The 18177-nt window shown below is 39.5% G+C and overlaps 1 protein-coding gene across 1 annotated transcript in view; it reads left to right on the top strand.

Moving 5' to 3' along the window:
• Nucleotides 1-18177, top strand: part of LOC109932128 (suppressor of tumorigenicity 14 protein homolog) — a 68442-nt gene that overhangs the window by 49558 nt on the left and 707 nt on the right. The window contains exons 15-18 of the mRNA XM_020531362.2: nucleotides 2280-2390; nucleotides 5555-5738; nucleotides 7005-7276; nucleotides 12426-12562. Of these exons, the coding sequence (XP_020386951.2) occupies nucleotides 2280-2390; nucleotides 5555-5738; nucleotides 7005-7276; nucleotides 12426-12562 (704 nt within the window). The remainder of the gene's footprint in view (nucleotides 1-2279; nucleotides 2391-5554; nucleotides 5739-7004; nucleotides 7277-12425; nucleotides 12563-18177) is intronic.

Genomic DNA, 18177 nt, shown 5'->3' with positions numbered 1-18177 from the left:
ATGAGGGAACCAACAAGAGGGAGAAACATACTTGACCTCCTCATCAGTAAGCCTGCCACAGATGTATCTGTCCATGACAGTATCGCAAGAGTGACAACCATACAGTCCTTGTCGAGAAGACGTCCTATTTAAACATTGAGAATACCCTCCACCATGTTGTCTGGCAATATCACCTCATTCTAAATGGGATGGACTTCGAACAGATCTAGCAGCTCAAGACAAACCATCCATGAGGCACCATAGGATGTGTGCAGTAGCAGCAGAAACATAGTCCAAAACAATCTGTAACTGGGTGGCCTGGCAAATCCCCGACTTGTCATTTCTATTAAGCCAGTGGCTCAATCCTGGTTCAATGGAGGCTGCAAGGGAGCACACGTAAGGATGAGGTGTCAACCTGGTGAAGTTAAACATGTCTACTTGCGTGCTAAACAGCATAAACAGCAAGTGATAGACAGAGCTAAGCAATTCCACAACCAACAGATCAGATCTAAACTCTGCAGTTCTGTACATCCAGTCATCATTGATGGTGAACAATTAAATAACTCACTGGAGGAGGAAGTTCCACAAATATCACTATCCTTACTAATGGGTGACTCTAACACCTCAGTGCATTTGCAGCAATCTTCAGCTTGAAGTGCCTGCTGGATGATCTATCTTGGCCTCTCCAGAGGTCCCCAGCACCACACCTGCCAGCCTTCAGCCAAATCAATTCACTCCACTTCTCTAATCAATTCATTATCAAGAATCTCCTGGAGGCACTGAATACTGCAAAAGCAATGGACCCCGACAACATTCTAGCAATAGTACTGAAGAGTTGCACTCCAAAACTTGCCGCTTGCAACATTATAAAGTAACTGATCATTTTAACATATTGTTGATTGGTATACCACATATGTTTTGCTTCTTGCCACAAAGGATCATATTATGAACCTAAGCTATATAAAATTTTATAGTATGTTATTTATTCAGATTTTAATCAGAGATCTGAGATAGCCTGATAGTCTCCTTGGTGCGGCATGAAGTTCCAACAGGGTGATTGTTGGTGCGTAAAAAAGCCTTTGGATCCTGTTTTGGACATTTAGAGCATTTAGATAAAATCTGCTTTAAAGTAAACTGGGTTGACCTAAAACTGACCCTTATAGTGAATAAAGTTAACCACCGTTTAGGCTGACAGTTCAGTACAGGACTGAAGAAGTGTTGCATTTTTGGAACCAATGACTTTCAAATGAGATGTCAGACTGAAGCCTTATCAGTCCTGTCAGGTGGATGCAAGAGACCCCAGGTTTGAAGAGGAGCAAGGGAGTTCTTCCGTATCCTGCCCAATATTTATCTCACAACTAACACCTAAACCAGATCATCTGGTTATTTATCCCATTACTGTTTGTGAAACTGTATACAATTAGCTTCTGTATTTTCTACATTGTAACTGTGACTATGTTTCCAAAATACCTCATTGACTATTAAGTACCTTGAAACATTCTTAGGTAATAAAAAAAACTATATAAATGCAAATTTTTTTTGTTTTATTTTTCACTGAAGCCAAATTCCATGCCACAGTATAGGTTCAACTTGCTTTGTACAAAGAACATATTCTAAGTATTATCCTGGATGTTGATGGAACATTATATAGGGTGTCTCAAAAGGGAAAAAAATCCAGGAATGGCTCAACAGCATTTTTAAATCATATGAATAATTATTTTAATAATGTTCTAGTTTCTGAATACAAGAATAGGTCCTTATGTGATCCTAATAATTGCTGAGACTGTGTATAGTTGAATTGCTAGTACTAAATAGGGTCGTGTAAAAGAATGTTATTGGCTGACTGCATCCAGAGTCTCCATTTATTTACTTTAGCAAGTAGCGTGGAGAGCTGTAACGTAGTTATGACTAAATGCTCTGCTTGATTCACAATGAATTACTTTACAAATGACAAATGACAGGAAAAATACTTCTCTTGAATTAAAGAAGTATTCATGAAATGTTGGCAAACAATGTTGAAAAGACTCCCGTTTACTTGCTGGTAAATTTAAAGCTTTTCCTTCAGTCTGATGTTTCTGAGTTTCCTGTGGATGTAGCTATTGTCTTTGCATTTAATCCATCCAACAATTTATAAGTGACTAATATTTTGCATGGAATTAAAGAACTTAGGTGTTGCTGGTATTTCCCTATAAAAGATTTGCACGAAAGTTTTATATTTCATGGGGGAAAGACACATTTGTTTGTAATTCTTTGTGAACCATGTGATCTCTCACCAGTGATCTTTCCTTCGACGCATAAAGGCTGCTCCTTTACATCATATAAGTGCCATAATGGTAAATGTGTGAACAAGATTAATCCAGAGTGTGATGGGAAAAGAGACTGCATGGATGGATCAGATGAATCAGGCTGTGGTATGTTGAGGTAAACTGTGGATGTGATACACTGCAAAACATGGCACACATCAAGCCACATTTTTGTTAGGCACAATTGTGTTAGTCTCCAAAGTGAATAATATCTGTGGAGAATGTTATACTATCCAAATGTTATACTACACTAGTTTGTTTTATATTGTTGTAGGTTTTTTCATGATGTCACTTACACCATGAAATTATATCTATGTACTCCTGGTAGCATTTTATCAAAGGCATTAACTTGTACATCTTTAATGTCAAAAGTAGTATATAGGAGCATTTTACAGAAATATTTCAATATATCCAAATTTCACCAGAGATTACAGGGAAGAATATTACAGACCAATTACAAGGTAAAAGGCATTAAATAAATAGGCACAGTCTCAGACAGTCAGAATTATTTCTCTAGTGCCTGATTACTGGATGGCTCTTTGAAACAATGGGAGGTGTGAAATGAGGTAAATCTGTAATAAGATGTATATAGATGAATGCTTGAAGCATTAGAAATTAAATGCAGGAAGTGAAGATTATTGGGGCAACAGAGAACTACATTGTGGTTACTATGCTAGAAACATGACTTAATTCAGCAGATGCAAGTGAATGTAACATTCAAGTTCGCAGAATATTTAGAAAAGAGAAACTGGATAGAAAAGAAAGTTGCGTAGCTCTGTATATTGGCAAACCATGGAGATAGATGTCAAACCTTACAAAGGTAACTCTGAATAAGCCATCATTGATGTAAAAAAAATCCATACTAATAAGGAAGGCAGAATTTCCCCTCCTTAGAGGTGGAAAAAAAGGTCAAATATTTCGACCAATATGCCCTGGAGTGATACTTGCCCCCCCCATCAGCCTTTCACCACAACAGCAATTAAATGCTTGGAGAGATAGTCCATTGGGGACTTCCTTGACTCATCAGCAATTAATGTTATTAAATGGTCAATTAACTGACACTTAAGGAACTCAACTCACCACCAACCCAATTATCTGCCTTCAGTGTCGGTGAGGAGCGTGGCTATTTCCTCCCGCCTGGAATATCAGGGCCCTCATTGATGCACTGTAGAGTGATTGTCCAGAGCATGGCACTACAGTTTGTCATTCAAGAACTCTAATGATATGAGATTGACATTGCTGCTCTAAGTGAGAGCCGGCAAGCTGGACAGGGGCAAGTTGAGGAATACTGAGGCAACTATACTTCTTCTGAAAGGGAAAACCAGAAGAAGAACACAGAGTTCATGAACAAAAATAGAAATTGCTGGAAAAGCTCAGCAGGTCTGGCATCATCTGTGGAGAGAAATCAGAGTTAATGCTTCGGGTTGAGTGACCCTTCCTCAGAGGGTCATGGAGTTGGATTTGACACCAAGAATAAACTTGTCAACCAGCTTCGTCACTGAACTGAACAGAAGGAGACAGAGTCTGTGGGAAGGATGCCAGCATTTAGAGATGTAATGATGAAAAAATAAAGAGGAAAAATGAGAGTGGTGAAAACGAATAACCAAGACTCAAACTAATTATATACAACCAGACATTCCACAAATGCTCTATGTGCCATGAAGCCTGCAGATCCTAAATTGACCTTGTTTGGACACAGTATCCTTGCTTGCGAGTGATAGCCAATAATCTAATTAGAATAACTCAGGAAGCCCAGCTAGTAAGTAACTCATTTATTGTTGAACACTAAAATGGAGTCACTAGTCATGGCATACATGAGCTAGTCCCAGCCTTGGACAGATAGTTCTGCTGACCCATCCCTGGGTCCACCTTATGGATATTTTTAATCCACCTGTTCAAACATGCTGGTGTATACCTCTGGAGCAGGTGAGACTCAAACCCAGGCCTCCTGGTTCAGAGGTAGGAACATTCCTGTGCCACAAGACCCCTTCTGGGTCCATTCGGAAATGGTATCATACCCGTATGGAACAAGTGGGTCTTGAATCTAGGCCTCCTGGTTGAGAGGTAGGGACACTGCCATTGTGCCACAAGAGCACTGTGGGTAGGTCTGCTTTTTTAATATTCAGAAGTATTAACACACAGCCAAATGACTTTCCCATCACCAAATCACTGTGGCTTTTATTTTTTGTGTTTCACTATTAACCATTAGGGTCTGCTTTTTTCTTGTCTTGCATCTGGAAGTGTTATCACACACAGCCAAATGACTTTCCCACCACCAAATTTCCATGACGTTTTTTTAATCTATTAACCACCACCAGTAATCACCCATTCAGCCAATGGGTCTGCTTTATAAAGAGCTCTTGTGATGAGTTACCAAAGGAACTCACACTCAACAAACTCCACAGGGAGATTAATTAGTGATTCTCCATGGAGCTTAAATGAGTTATCACATATGCAATTACAACTACACATTGTAAAGATGTTCAGAAAGCTAGGAAAAGACTTGGAAAAAATATAGCATCTGAAATTAAGTTAAAAAATTCTTTCAGTTCTGCAACAAAAAAATTCAAAGAACAGGTAAAATCTATAAGTAGTATATATAGGACTGAAACTGATGATGTCCACAAAGTTCTATTCTTTCTGCATGTTTTGCATAAAGATGTGATTGAATATTAGAGGAAAAAGAGTGAATTTCGGTAAAGGTTCTCATACTTATTCACTATAACCTCTGTGGAGGAGTTGTGGATATTCTGGAAAAACAGCTCATTTTTTTCCAGGGTTTCTGGTTTTCATCCAGTGAAGTTACAGAAGACAAGTGTGACAATCCTCATTGAATCTTGTCCCTCCAATCCATTGCATTTGTTGTTAACATAGCTATTAATTTGGCAATCCCACCAAGTAGACACAAGTGTAGGTCCGTTATAATCCCACCAATGTTCGAGTAGGGAGTAACAGTTTTGTGCTGCTTTTTTGCTGTATCATTAGTTGAATCATAAGTTAGAACTAGTGTGTGCTAAATACATATCAGGATAGTTAATTTTGACACACATAAAACCCCTTCATTACTGTTCACCATTTCTTCAGTTATTAACTACAATGAAAAAAAAATATAAAGAATCCTGTAATACTCTTTTTCCTTAGATTTATGTGCAGGAATTGAATCAGACACTATTGCACCAGATATGAAATGGGTTATTTTTATTGTGTTTTAATTCAGATAAATTGTTGGAATGTAATGCAAATAAAAATATAAGTCTCCAAATCTGTTTCAGGATGTGGGACAAGCCCAGCCAAGAAAACAAAAATTGTTGGGGGTGAAAATGCTAAGAGAGGGAAATGGCCTTGGCAAGTTAGTCTGCAAATGGGGATGTATGGGCATATATGTGGAGCATCCATTGTTTCAAATCGTTGGCTGGTGTCAGCTGGCCATTGCTTCCAAGACTCTGACTCTATCCGGTAGGTCGAAATATGATCATTATCATCCTGAAATTTAGAGAGACGAAATGTTCTTTACAAAGTAATCATTTGTTTAATAAATAATTTATTTTCTAATTGAATATTTGAAGTCAAGTAACCAGAATTCTTGTGATTTAATGGTATTTCAGGTAGTCAATTAACAAATCATTAACATTAGATTCTCCTTAGTTTGGCAAGACTTGTGGTGAAAGCTCACTTTTTCGCAATTCAGAGGTGAAGGTTTTTCTCTGCTTCCCAATGGCTCACACCAGGAGTGCATTATTGAGAAACTGTACATTCCCAGCTCACAACCTTCTATCCATTAACTATATTAATGGAAAATAATAAAGTCAGAAGGCCACATTACCTGATGTACTAGAAGTGGGAGCTACCAAATTTTTACTCCTTTTATCCATCTTTTTAAAAAATCTTTTATGACACTTAATTCTGCCATTTAGAGATAACAAAAGAGGCTTAAATGTAATATTAAATTATCTTCATTCCCAAAGACTTAAATTCTACAAATGAGAAATGTCAATGGTTCCTGCAGGATTCTAACAAACCTCTCACTTGTCTCAAGAGCAATTAGAAATGGGCTGTATATGTTGACCACATCAGCAATTACCACATCCTATGAATGAAAAAAAAAGTTCTGGAATGTCTGTTGTGCATTTGGCTTTTATTTTGAGATCAAACAAACTCTGCGATGGTCAATAACAGAATTAAGGGAACGTTGAAGAACAGGAAGGGTGACAGTGCAATTATGATTGTTGGCCCATGCCTTCAGTTGCCTAGCCTGCGGCTCTAGGATTCCCTCTCTACATTTCTTATCCTATCAATCTCACTTTCCTCCATTAAGACACTTCTTTGACCAAGCATTTGGTCATATCCCTATGTCGTACACTCTTTTTCGTCCTCCTGTGAAATGCCCAGAGGTGTTTCATTTTGTTAAAGGCACTGTATAAATATGCATTGGGTATTAAAAATAATGGATGAGTTGTTCGCTAGCAAGAAAGGTTCTGTCTAGCTTGTCTCTTCCTCTCTCTTCCTTCATCGCCTTCTCCTATTCTCGGTTGCTTGTCGTTGGGGCAATTGTCTAGCGTACCGCTGACCACCAATGATCTCGCCACCCACCCTGCCAGATAGTGCAAGGCCTTTTCAGAGTTGTCCAGGCAGCAGAAACAATATTTAACTATTCAGATAAACCTGATACATTTTTGTGTTAACAAATTTCTATTATGTCACAGAATTTCATTATTCTTACAGATATTCCACCTCATCGGCTTGGACGGCATATTTAGGCTTGAGGTTAATGAATAGAATGAGCTCCTGGATAGTGACCAGATCAATTAATAGAATTGTTACTCATCCCAAGTATGATGAATATACATCGGATTATGACATTGCTCTATTAGAATTGAAGACACCAGTCTTTTTCAGTGATTCCATCCAACCTGTCTGCTTACCTGCCATCACTCATGTGTTCAGTACCACGTCAAACTGCTATGTCACTGGTTGGGGAGTCCTAGGAGAAGATGGTATGTTGCTTTTGTAAATACTGTTGAAAAACAAACAATGAGAATGTGTTGTTTTTTGCATAATGAAGAAAACACTGCAGGTAGGTAAAATGACCAATCCTGTGCTGCCCAATTTGAAGCTTGATGTGAACGTGCATTGGATAATTAATGCTACAATGTTGTACACTAGTCTCTGATCCACACTAGCGGGAGTGAGCATGTGATCATTGCATTTATTTTTAATCTTCATTCAAGTTAGTTGACAGGGTAAAATGTTCATTTATGGTGAGTAATGGAAATATGCTCTGTTTTATTATACTATCCTAATATATACTACACATGTTTATGCTCAGGTAAAATAGCTTTGTTACTGTATTTTACATTATTTGACACTGTAAGTTAGTTAACAATAGAAAAATTTGTCTGGGAAAGGTACATAATTTAGGATAAGGATTTATCTTTATTTTGCCATATTTATCTGAGGCAGTGCTTTTACATTACTGCAAGTTTATTGGAAAATGGCAACCTTTATTGATCAACTCCTGCTCCCTGATTGTATATTAGGGAAGTGGTAATTATACCGGGTTGATAATTTTGATGATTCTGAATTCCAATGAGTCAAAGTCCACCACAACAGTCTGAGAGTTTGATATCAGTTTAAAAATCTGGAAGTAAAAGCTGGTATCAGTAAAAAGTAATAATCAAGCTGTCAGATTATTGTAAATACCCAAAAACTTCATTCATATCCTGTAGTGAATGAAACCTGTTATATTGTCGGATCTGTATGACTCCAGTTCCACACCAGTCACTTAATTATTACCTGAAGTAGCCCAGCAAGTCACTTTGTTACATCAAATTGTTTCAGACATTCATGACAAAACTCCACAACCACCTTCTCAAGCAATAAATTGCGGACTTGCCACCAACACTTGCATCCCAGGAATGAATAAAAAAAATGTTCTGCCACTATCAGATGATTTCATTATTTTATTCGTACATTATTTCAAATTAGTGATTTCAAATCTGAACCACAAGTGTATTTGTGAGTTTACTAATGTCCTTTATATACACTTTTTCCAGTTCATCAAGAACCCGAAAGATAAAGGTGCCCGACTTTTGGATTTGCAGACATGTTCCCTTAAGTACAAGGAGTCATCAACATACACATGTGTGGTCCTCAGAGCTCCATGGTATCATCGAACCAGATTCCTGAATGGAAAGAGGTTTCACTCCCTCAATCTCTAGCTCATTTGTGACCACAGGCAGCAATTGCTGCAGGTCTGTGCTCACTATCCAGGGAGCTGTCACAATGCCTACATTCTACACAACTCTGAGCTTTCTCAGATGTTTCACCTCCCTTACCCAAACTTCCCATCATCTCCAGGGCTGTCTTGTGGAATAGCCCCCAGAACGGGAATGGCAATTGGCCCAGTGAAAAACTCTCCAATTGATGTCAAACCAATACAATGCTGTGCCTATATCCACTCAGTTTATCATTGGACAGTCTGAGGATGCAGTTCCATTGTCTGGACTGCTCAGGTACACGCCAGATAGAATCGCTGGAAAAGTCACTGTTATTTGCATCCTGCACCACCTAGCTCAGTGATAGGGTGAGAACCTAACAGAAGGGAAGGTGGATCAGCCACTCATCTTCTCAGAGAAGGGATCAGGGGAATATGGTGGAGGTGTTGAGGAAGCCAACACTGATAAAGCAAAAGTGAACAAGCCATGGCAATACTGAGATGTGGCAGACAGACTAGAGAGAACCTGACAGGGCCTATATCTGAAGGCAAATTACTTTGCATGAACGTTTGTAGATAATCAGAACTATTAGCCAATTTGTGTGCAGAGCTGTTCCTGCTTTCAAATGGAGGCTTGCTTTATCAATTTATAACATTAAAATACTTTGGCATAGACTGGATTTTGTTCCCTTGGCATCATTAATCTCCTGTTTTCTTCACTGTCCAAAGCATCAGGATAAAGTTATATAGGATTACATGAGGGGTGCACTTACGTGACTCAAACCTTCATTTGAAAGAGGCATTCATCTGTCTCAGAGATATATAAGCGTTACAGTATGCTGTTTGATTCCCAAAACCCAATTCAGTTCCCACTTGCTGCAGGTGATGTTCTTGCAAGAGAACAGCTATGAATAAGAGCCTAAGTGCTTTTTGCACTGCTCCATTTGACTTGCATGTGTCTAGGGTGACCATTGCCTCCCAAGGTAGACTACAAGGAAACCATTAATAGTCATAACCTTAACAAATTGAAGGAGACCATAGATGCATTTATGTCAAATAATATCTTATCTAGAAAGCTGATACCTGAGCACCCAAAGCAATGTTAGTATTGTTTAACCTTTCTTATCCTACCACTATGTTTCAGCGCCACATTGGCAGCTGCAACTGAGCTTGAGGAAGCCTGCTAAATGCTTTGCTACTTTGCTTTGAATTACTTTGGTGGGTATGTTCTGTTGGGTCTGGACCACTACACATGCAGGAGCAATTTCCCCAGCCTGAACTGATGGAGCAATTTGGGTGCCTGGCAGAGGAGAGGTAGTGTTTCTGGAGTTTCCTGAGATGATGATCCCTGGATGCCTGGCTGTTGTTCTTCCTCCCTGTTGGTGTGGAATGGCACCTCCCTCAACCTTTGAGAGATGGGGCACATGGAGGAGAGAATCATTATATACTGATTGCTCTGCTGCACGTGGTTGTCAATAGTGACTGCTGTCCATTCCATGGAGGCAGACATGTGCTAACATGCTGGAAACACAGCAGCAGATAGACATCAGGCAGAATCCTCTGTCTTTGCTCCAGTTTGTACAAGATCTTTGGAACCTTAGGCAGATTTGCCCGTACTTGCCTCTGTATCTTTATCAGCTCTTTAATAGCTGATCCAGAGGCTTGTCATCTGTATTGGTTTCAGGGACCTGTTCTCCAGATGTTCACTGAGTGCCTGAGCTTGGCCATTTCTTCTGCTTCTAGCTGCAGGCCTGTGATCACCAGAATGTGGGACCAAACCTACTCTAGATACATTGCATGCTGAGATGAATGTCTGTGCACTGGTGGAAAGTTGGGAAGGAGATCCTGACAATGCATCTTCTAAGCCCAGTGACTGTTCCTCCCCAAAGGTATGCTGCAAGAGTCCAGTAGAGATGAGTATGCAGGCTGGGAGTCTTCTTCTTTTGGTTCTGTCTTGGAAAAGGAATCCAGAGCTGCATGGAAAACATAAAGAATTGTTAGTGCCACAGATTGCCGCCCTTACCCACTATTTTATTAAAATGTTACTGACATAGCGTCATAGAGTTGTGCAGCACAGAAACAGACCCTTCAGTCCAACCTGCCCATTCCGGCCAGACATCCTAAGTTAATCTAGTCCCATTTGCCAGCATTTGGCCCATATCCCTCTAACCCCTTCTTATTCATGTATCCATCCAGATACCTTTTAAATGTTGTAATTGTACCCACCTCCATCACTTTTTCTGGCAGCTAATTCTATACATGCACCACCCTCTGTATGGAAGAATTGCCCTTAGATCCCTTTTAAATCTTTCCCCTCTAACCTTAAACCTAGGCCCTCTTGTTTTGGACTCTCCTATCCTGGGGAAAAGACCTTGGCTATTCACTCTATCAATGCCCTTCATGATTTTATAAACCTCTATAAGGTCACCCTCAGCGTTCAGCGCTCCAGGGAAAATAGCCCCAACCTATTCAGTCTCTCCCTGTAGCACAAACCCTCCAACCCTGTCACTTCATTGGAAATCTTTTATGAACTCTCTCACATTTACAACAACTGCTTGATGTCTTTGGAACTCTCTTCCACAAAAGATGGTGAAAGAGGAGTCACTGAAGATTTTTATGGCAGAATTGATAAATTCTTGATGAGCAAAGAGTAAAGGTTATTAGAGGTAGTTGGGAATGTGGAATAATCAGATCAGCCATGATCTTATGGAATGAGGGGCTGAGTGGCCTGCTCTGCTTCTACTTCATATGATTGTATGTGTAGCTGGGTACAGCAGATGATAGTCTTCTCTTCACTAGATGGTTGTAGATACTCAATCAACCCTTCAGCACACTGTCTGTGCTGTCCTGCCAACTCTTCAAAAGGGTCTTCTATTCGGCATTCCCCCCATTTGCGCACATTTTTTCCTGCAGGAGGAGAGAAGCACTAAAAGACATTAGCATGGGTACATGAACACTATGGCTACATTGATAGAGATGTGAATCTCCCAGAGCAGTGGCTGGGTGTGTTATTAATAAGGAGAATATATGGGGAGAGTTGGGAGTTAATTGGTACTGATCGAAAGTTGGTTCAGTGTTGTCAAAAAGCTAGAGTTGATGCAAAGTGACAAAATATTGTCTGCACCTAAGATATCTATGAGATGTTCACCTCAAATTTATTCTTTGTGGTTTTGACATTAATCCATTCAAGCATTTGGTGAAAAGCTATAAGACATGTCCATTCTCCTTATTATGAACTGTCAGTAACCTGGTGACATTTGAGCTGCTGAGTATTGCAGCTTCTTTTATATTTTAAGTGTGAACCCTGGCAGATTTGTATGAGCCAGTCGCACTGTGGTTAGGTAAAACTACATTGGTAGCTGCAATAAAGCGTTAGACATTGGGTGTACATGGGGTATCTAACGGAGATAACTAGCACCCAGTCTTGCATGTTACAGTCCTAGTCCTGTGCCGTGACAAAACAATATTCTTCCCCCACTAAATTTAAATATCTTTCATTGCTGTAAAAATACTGTTAAGCATGTAAAGTTATTTGATGCCAAAGACAGACTGTCCATGGTCTTGCAGTGATTTTGTAAATCATGCTGTTACTTAAAAAGTTGAGTTGTGGCTCTCTGTTACCAAGGCTACTGCCCTGGTCTGGCCCTTCTTTTTTGCATCTTCATGTGATACTTGACTCTAAAGTTGAATGTTTTACATGACTATTAACCTACTGGAGACTGAAATAAATTAAATATAAGATATTGGTCAGAAAAGTTTTTTTTAGGTGTGGATGTGTTTAAAAAAAGGAAGCACAGACTTCATTAAGTATCTTCTGCAGTATCTATGGAGTGCAAGGAGATAATTTTGCCAAATGCGAATCGTGGATCCAAAAGATGTTCAGTACCATGGATAACATTCAACTAAACAAAATCTTTTCTGTTTGTTAGGTGAATTGGCTACTGTTCTTCAGGAGGCCAGTGTGAAAATAATTCCTCTCAATATTTGTAACAAGCTATACAAGAACTCAGTGACAACTAGAATGCTGTGTGCAGGCTATCTTCATGGTGGAGTTGATGCATGCCAGGTAAGTAGCTATGCATTTCAGTATGGATAGTTAACAGAACATTTAAAATACAGAATTAGTTGGTTTAACTTTCACTAAATTATACTGTAATGCCACTCAAGATTTATCTTTATTGTATAAATGAATGTTGATTTTAAGGAGGATTGTGTAGTATAAAATAGCTTTTTCATTAAACTTTCATTTAATCAATTTTTACATATAATTTTACATCACCCACTTGCAGGAAAATAATTTCCACACCCCATTGTAATTTACTGGGCTATTTTCCTCAATCATAGCTGCAAAATAAAACTATATACAGTTACATGGAAACATAGAAACATGAAAGGTAGGAGCAGGAGGAGGCCATTTGGCCCTTCGAGCCTGTTCCACCTTTCTTCACGACGATGGCTGATTGTCCAACTCAATAGGCTAATGCTGCTTTCCCCCCAGAACCTTTGATCCCATTCACCCGAAGTGCTATATCTAGTCGCCTCTTGAATACATTCAATGTTTTGGCATCAACTGCTTCCTGTGGTAATGAATTCCACAGGCTCACCACTCTTTGGGTGAAGAAATGTCTCCTTTTCTCCATCCTAAATTGTCCACCCCGAATCCTCACACTGTGACCTCTGGTTTTGGACACACCCACCATTGGGAACATCCTCCCTGCACCTACCCTGTCCAGTCCTGTTAGAATTTTAAAAGTCTCTGTGAGATCACCCCCTCATTCATCTAAACTCATAAGAACACAAGAACCAGGAGCAGGAGTGGGCCATCTGGCCCGTTGAGCTTGCTCCACCATTCAATAAGATCATGGCTGATCTTTTTGAGACTCAGCTCCACTTACCTGCCTGCTCACCATAACCCTTAATTCATTTACTGTTCCAAAATCGATGTTTGCTTTAAAAACATTCAGTGAGGAAGCCTCAACTGCTTCACTGGGCAGGGAATTCCACAGATTCACAATCCTTTGGGTGAATAAGTTCTCTTTAACTTAGTCCTAAATCTGCTCGCCCTTATTTTGAGGCTGTGCCCCCTAGTTCTAGTTTCACCCGCCAGTGGAAACAACCTCCCTGCTTCTATCTTACCAATTCCCTCCATAATTTTATATGTCTCTATAAGATCTCCCCTCATTCTTCTAAATTAAAATGAGTGTAGTCCCAGTCTACTTAATCTCTCCTCATAAACCAACCCTCTTAGCTCCAGAACCAAACTAATGAACCTCCTCTGCACCCCCTCCAGTGCCAGTACATCCTTTCTCAGTAAAGAGACCAAAATTGTACTCAGTACTCCAGGTGTGGCCTCACCAGCACTCTATACAGCTGCAGCAATAACCTCCCTGTTTTTAAACTCCAATGAAAGACAATTTTCCATTTGCCTTCTTAATTACCTGCTGCACCTGCAAACCAACTTTTTGTGATTCATACACAAGGACACCTAGGTCCCTCTGCACAGCAGTTTGTAGTATTGAGAAAAAAAAATCTCATAAAATACTTTTGATGAAAGCATACTTGTTGATTGGGAATATTTATAGTTGGCAGCTGTCTAATACCTGGTTCACAGTAACTGAAGAAATAGAATGGCACAAAAGTGATATTACAGTAATCATATTAGTTATTTCTGACACGAAGTAAAATTCTGTTATGTTGTTGCCCTAATAAATGATGCCACCTGCTAGGGTTAATCTGTTACCATTGACTTCATACACTTAAATGTTTGGAACATTAATACACAATACTGTCACTTAAATCATACTGGAATATCATAAATCTAATCATTAACGTGCGTACTTGGTCTGATATCTTTTGTATCTCAAATATAATATAAAAATAGTCCATCTAATATGCATTTCCGGTCCATCGTGCTTGTGCCTCATCAAGTTATTGTTTCACTCTTTAAAAAAATATACAAAAGAAACAAGAAGCATTTCAGTGGATATCTGATACTGAAGATCTGTAACAGTTCAATGAATTTACTTGCTCACGTAAAAAGATAAAAGTTCTTTGATGTTGGAGACAGACTGTCTGTGATCTTGGAGCAATTTTACAAATCACATTGTTAACTAAAAAAAAAGTCTAGAGCTGTGACTCTGTCACCAAGGTTGCTGCCCTGTTACGACCTTTGTCCTATCATTGTCACATTCAAGTGATATGAAGTTCATGAATGTTCATACCAGTCAACTGTTCTAATCTCCATATTTGTCTGGGCTATGTAATATATTACAGTGCTGTCCTCTTCTTTATGAAAACGGTTCACTATTTCTGCATAATTCTAGATTAGGTAACCCCTAGCTTCCTCTTCCAATTCCTGCTGTCCCATTGTCCAGCTGCATGAAGATATCCTCACCAGGTTAAATTCCTATTTGTCCAATCATAACCAATCCTATCCAATCAAAGAATTGTCTGCAATCATCTTTTCCAGCTCCCACACAGCTACCTCTGAAGTCACTGAAAGATCCAACATTGGCCTCTTATTTTCATCCAGACCCTGCCCGTTTGTAACATCATCCAACAACAACTCATCATCACCTTCTCAGGAGCAATTAGGAATGAGCGTCAAATGTTAAGTTTGCAATTGATGCTCATATCCCACAAAATAATGAAAGAACTGCACAAAACGTTGAATTTATGTAGTGCCTTTAATGCAATAAAATGTACTCGATGCTTTATAGAAGTTTTGTAAAGCAAAATCTGGCATCGAGCATCTAAGGTATTATTAGGGAAGATCACATTAAACTTGATTATAAGGCGTGCATTAAAAAAGGAAACACAAATAGAAATGTGAAGGAGCTTTGGAAGAGAATTCTATTGCTTAGTGAGCTGAAGGTACAGCTGCCAATGTTTCAGCAATAAAATCACGGATGTTCAACAGGCTAGAATTAGGTGCTGCAGGAGGCTTTCAATAAGGTTCCACATAAGAGATTAGAATGTAAAATTAAAGCACGTGAGATTATGGTAGTGTACTAACATAGATTGAGAACTGGTTGACATACAGGAAAACAAATAAAATAAATGGGTATTTTTCCAAATGGCAACCCATGCGTAGTTGGATAGTGCAGAGGTCAGTGCTTGGATCCTGACTATTAGCAATATATATTAATGATTTAGATGAGAGAACTAAATAATACCTCCATGTTTGCAGATGACACAAAGCTGGGTGGGAGGGTGAACTGTGAGGAGGAGCCAGTATAATTTGGACAAGTTGAGTGAGTGGGCAAATGCATAGTAGGTGAACTATAATATAGATAAATATGATGTTATCCACTTTGGTGGCAAAAACAGAAAGGTGGGTTGATATCAGAATGATGGTATACTTTGTGTATACTGGGAACGGGGGATGTGTAAGAACTTGGGTGTCCTTGTACACCAGTTACTGAAAGTAAGCATGCAGGTACAGCAGGCGGTGAAGGAGGCAAGTTGGTCTTCATAGCAAGAAGATTTGAGTACAGGAGCAGGAATGTCTTCCTGCAATTGTACAGAGCCTTGATTACATCACACCTGCAATATTACATGCAATTTTGGTTTCTTTGTCTGAGGAAAGATGTTTTGGAGATGGTTGCAGTGCAACGAAGACTGATTTCTGGAATGACAAGGGTGATCTATGAAGAGAGGCTGGATTGTTTAGGACTCTGTTTACTGGTGTCAGCCATTTAGGACTCTGATGAGGAAAAAATTCTTCTCTTCATAGAGTGGTGAGTCTGTGGAACTCTCTGCCAAGGAAAGCACTTGAAGCCAAAACATTGAATGTTTCAAGAAGGAGTTAGATATAGTTCTTAGGCCTAAGCAGATTAAAGGGTATGGGGAGATAGGGGGAAGAGGCGACTGAGTTAGATAATCAGCAATGATTGTGTTAAATATGGAGTAGGTTCGCAGGAAGGATGAAATGGCATTCTCCTGCTCCCATTTTCTCTGCAAATATTTCATAAGCTTTTGGTTAGAAGGAAATACAAAGATAATAATGGTCAAGGCCAACATGAAATTTGAAAACAAGAAAGAGAATTTTAAAATTGAGGCTTACTTATTGCAACCCAATGTAGGTCATATGGATGATGTATAAATGGGATTTGGCCCAAGTAAGGAAACAGACAGAATGCAAAATATTCAAAATATTGATTGTCAGCAAATAGAGAGAAGCACGCAGTTAGCAGTTCTTTATCAGATTGGAAGGGAGTATGCAAAGATGGTGATGTCAAGTGTTTGTATTAGGGCCAAATCTCCTTTTGGTGTTGAAAGCAACATTTCTCATCTTTGTAGATAACACAAACTTAGAAATGTAGTTAATCCGAGGAGGGTTGTAACAAATCTCAGAGGGCAGAGACAGATTGGGCAGGCATATTGCAGATAAATTTTAATGTAATGATTAAGTGTATTTTGGAAGAAAAGTAAGAAAAGGTAATACAAATTAAATGATACAGTTGTAAAATGGTTGCAGCAATGGGGAGATGGGGGTTCATATACATAAGTCATTGAAATGAGCTAAATAGGTTTCAGGCTATTTTCGTTAGTCAAAAAAAGTACAGACAATCCTAGGCTCTCTAACGAGGAATATAGGGTTGAATCTTGCCAGAAATCAGCTAAGTGTCATTTTTTGCAACTATCATGAAAGGTATGCGTTTTCTTGTGTGATAGTCCCAAATTCACTTTATTACCCAGGCGTCATGGTGCCCTGCTTGTCCAATTCTCCCACTTACCACAAATGGAGGCACTAGCCACTGTCCCACACCTCTCAGCATTCCTGATGCAGTGCCATCTTTAAAGCCCAGCTGTGTATCCAGTCAAATGCAAGAAGTATGTGGCTGCCCTCGTGGTCAATTTTATTTGCCCCCACATGTCAGACAGAGGGTATTTGGAACCCTGGTTTGCCGACAGGCACCTGGAGATCCTACTGGATAGCAGGTGCAGGGGGTCACTGGCCCTGGAATGTGTCCTGAGGCATTGGTGACTGCGGAAGTACAGAGGAACAAGCAGCAAGCTGGAGTCACCAGGTTACTGCTCTGACTTTCAAGTTGGGAATTTACACTGTCCAATCCAACAGGTGGGAGAATGGGAAACTGCATATCAACAGGTGAGATGATATACTGATGAGGAAGGTAATATTTGCAAATAGGCCTCTCACTGCTCACCAGCAAGAATCTCATTTCCCCATTCAACACTTGGCTGAAAAGTGGGACTGATGGCAGGACACATTCACCAATGTACATGTACTTCAGGGCTGGGAAGATTCTGCTCATAGATTATAAAGGCAAATAAGTTGTTCTAAGTTTTTAGAAAATCACTAGGTTGGTTTCAGCTGGAGTCCTGTGTCAATTTTGGGAATCACACATTTGGAAAGATGTGAAAACTAATTAGAGGAAATTTATGGAAATCTAGAGTGAAAGTCTAAGCACATTTTTTTAGTAGGCAACATCAAAAATTTGAAACTAAACTATACATAAATTTTTAAAAGATAAAGGAGTAATTCTGCAATGTGTCTGGCAGTGAGGATTACCTGCCTGTTAAAAATACTTCGAGATAGTAAGAACTGCCGATGCTGGAGTCAGAGATAACACAGTGTGGAGCTGGAGGAACACAGCAGGCCAGGCAGCAACAGAGGAGCAGGAAAGCTGACATTTTGGGTCGGGACCCTTCTTCAGA

Source organism: Rhincodon typus, chromosome 11 (assembly GCF_021869965.1).
Source record: "Rhincodon typus isolate 14 chromosome 11, sRhiTyp1.1, whole genome shotgun sequence".
Taxonomy (NCBI): Eukaryota; Metazoa; Chordata; class Chondrichthyes; order Orectolobiformes; family Rhincodontidae; genus Rhincodon; species Rhincodon typus.
The sequence above is the reverse complement of the archived record's forward strand: the minus strand, read 5'-3'. Positions and strand labels throughout refer to the sequence as shown.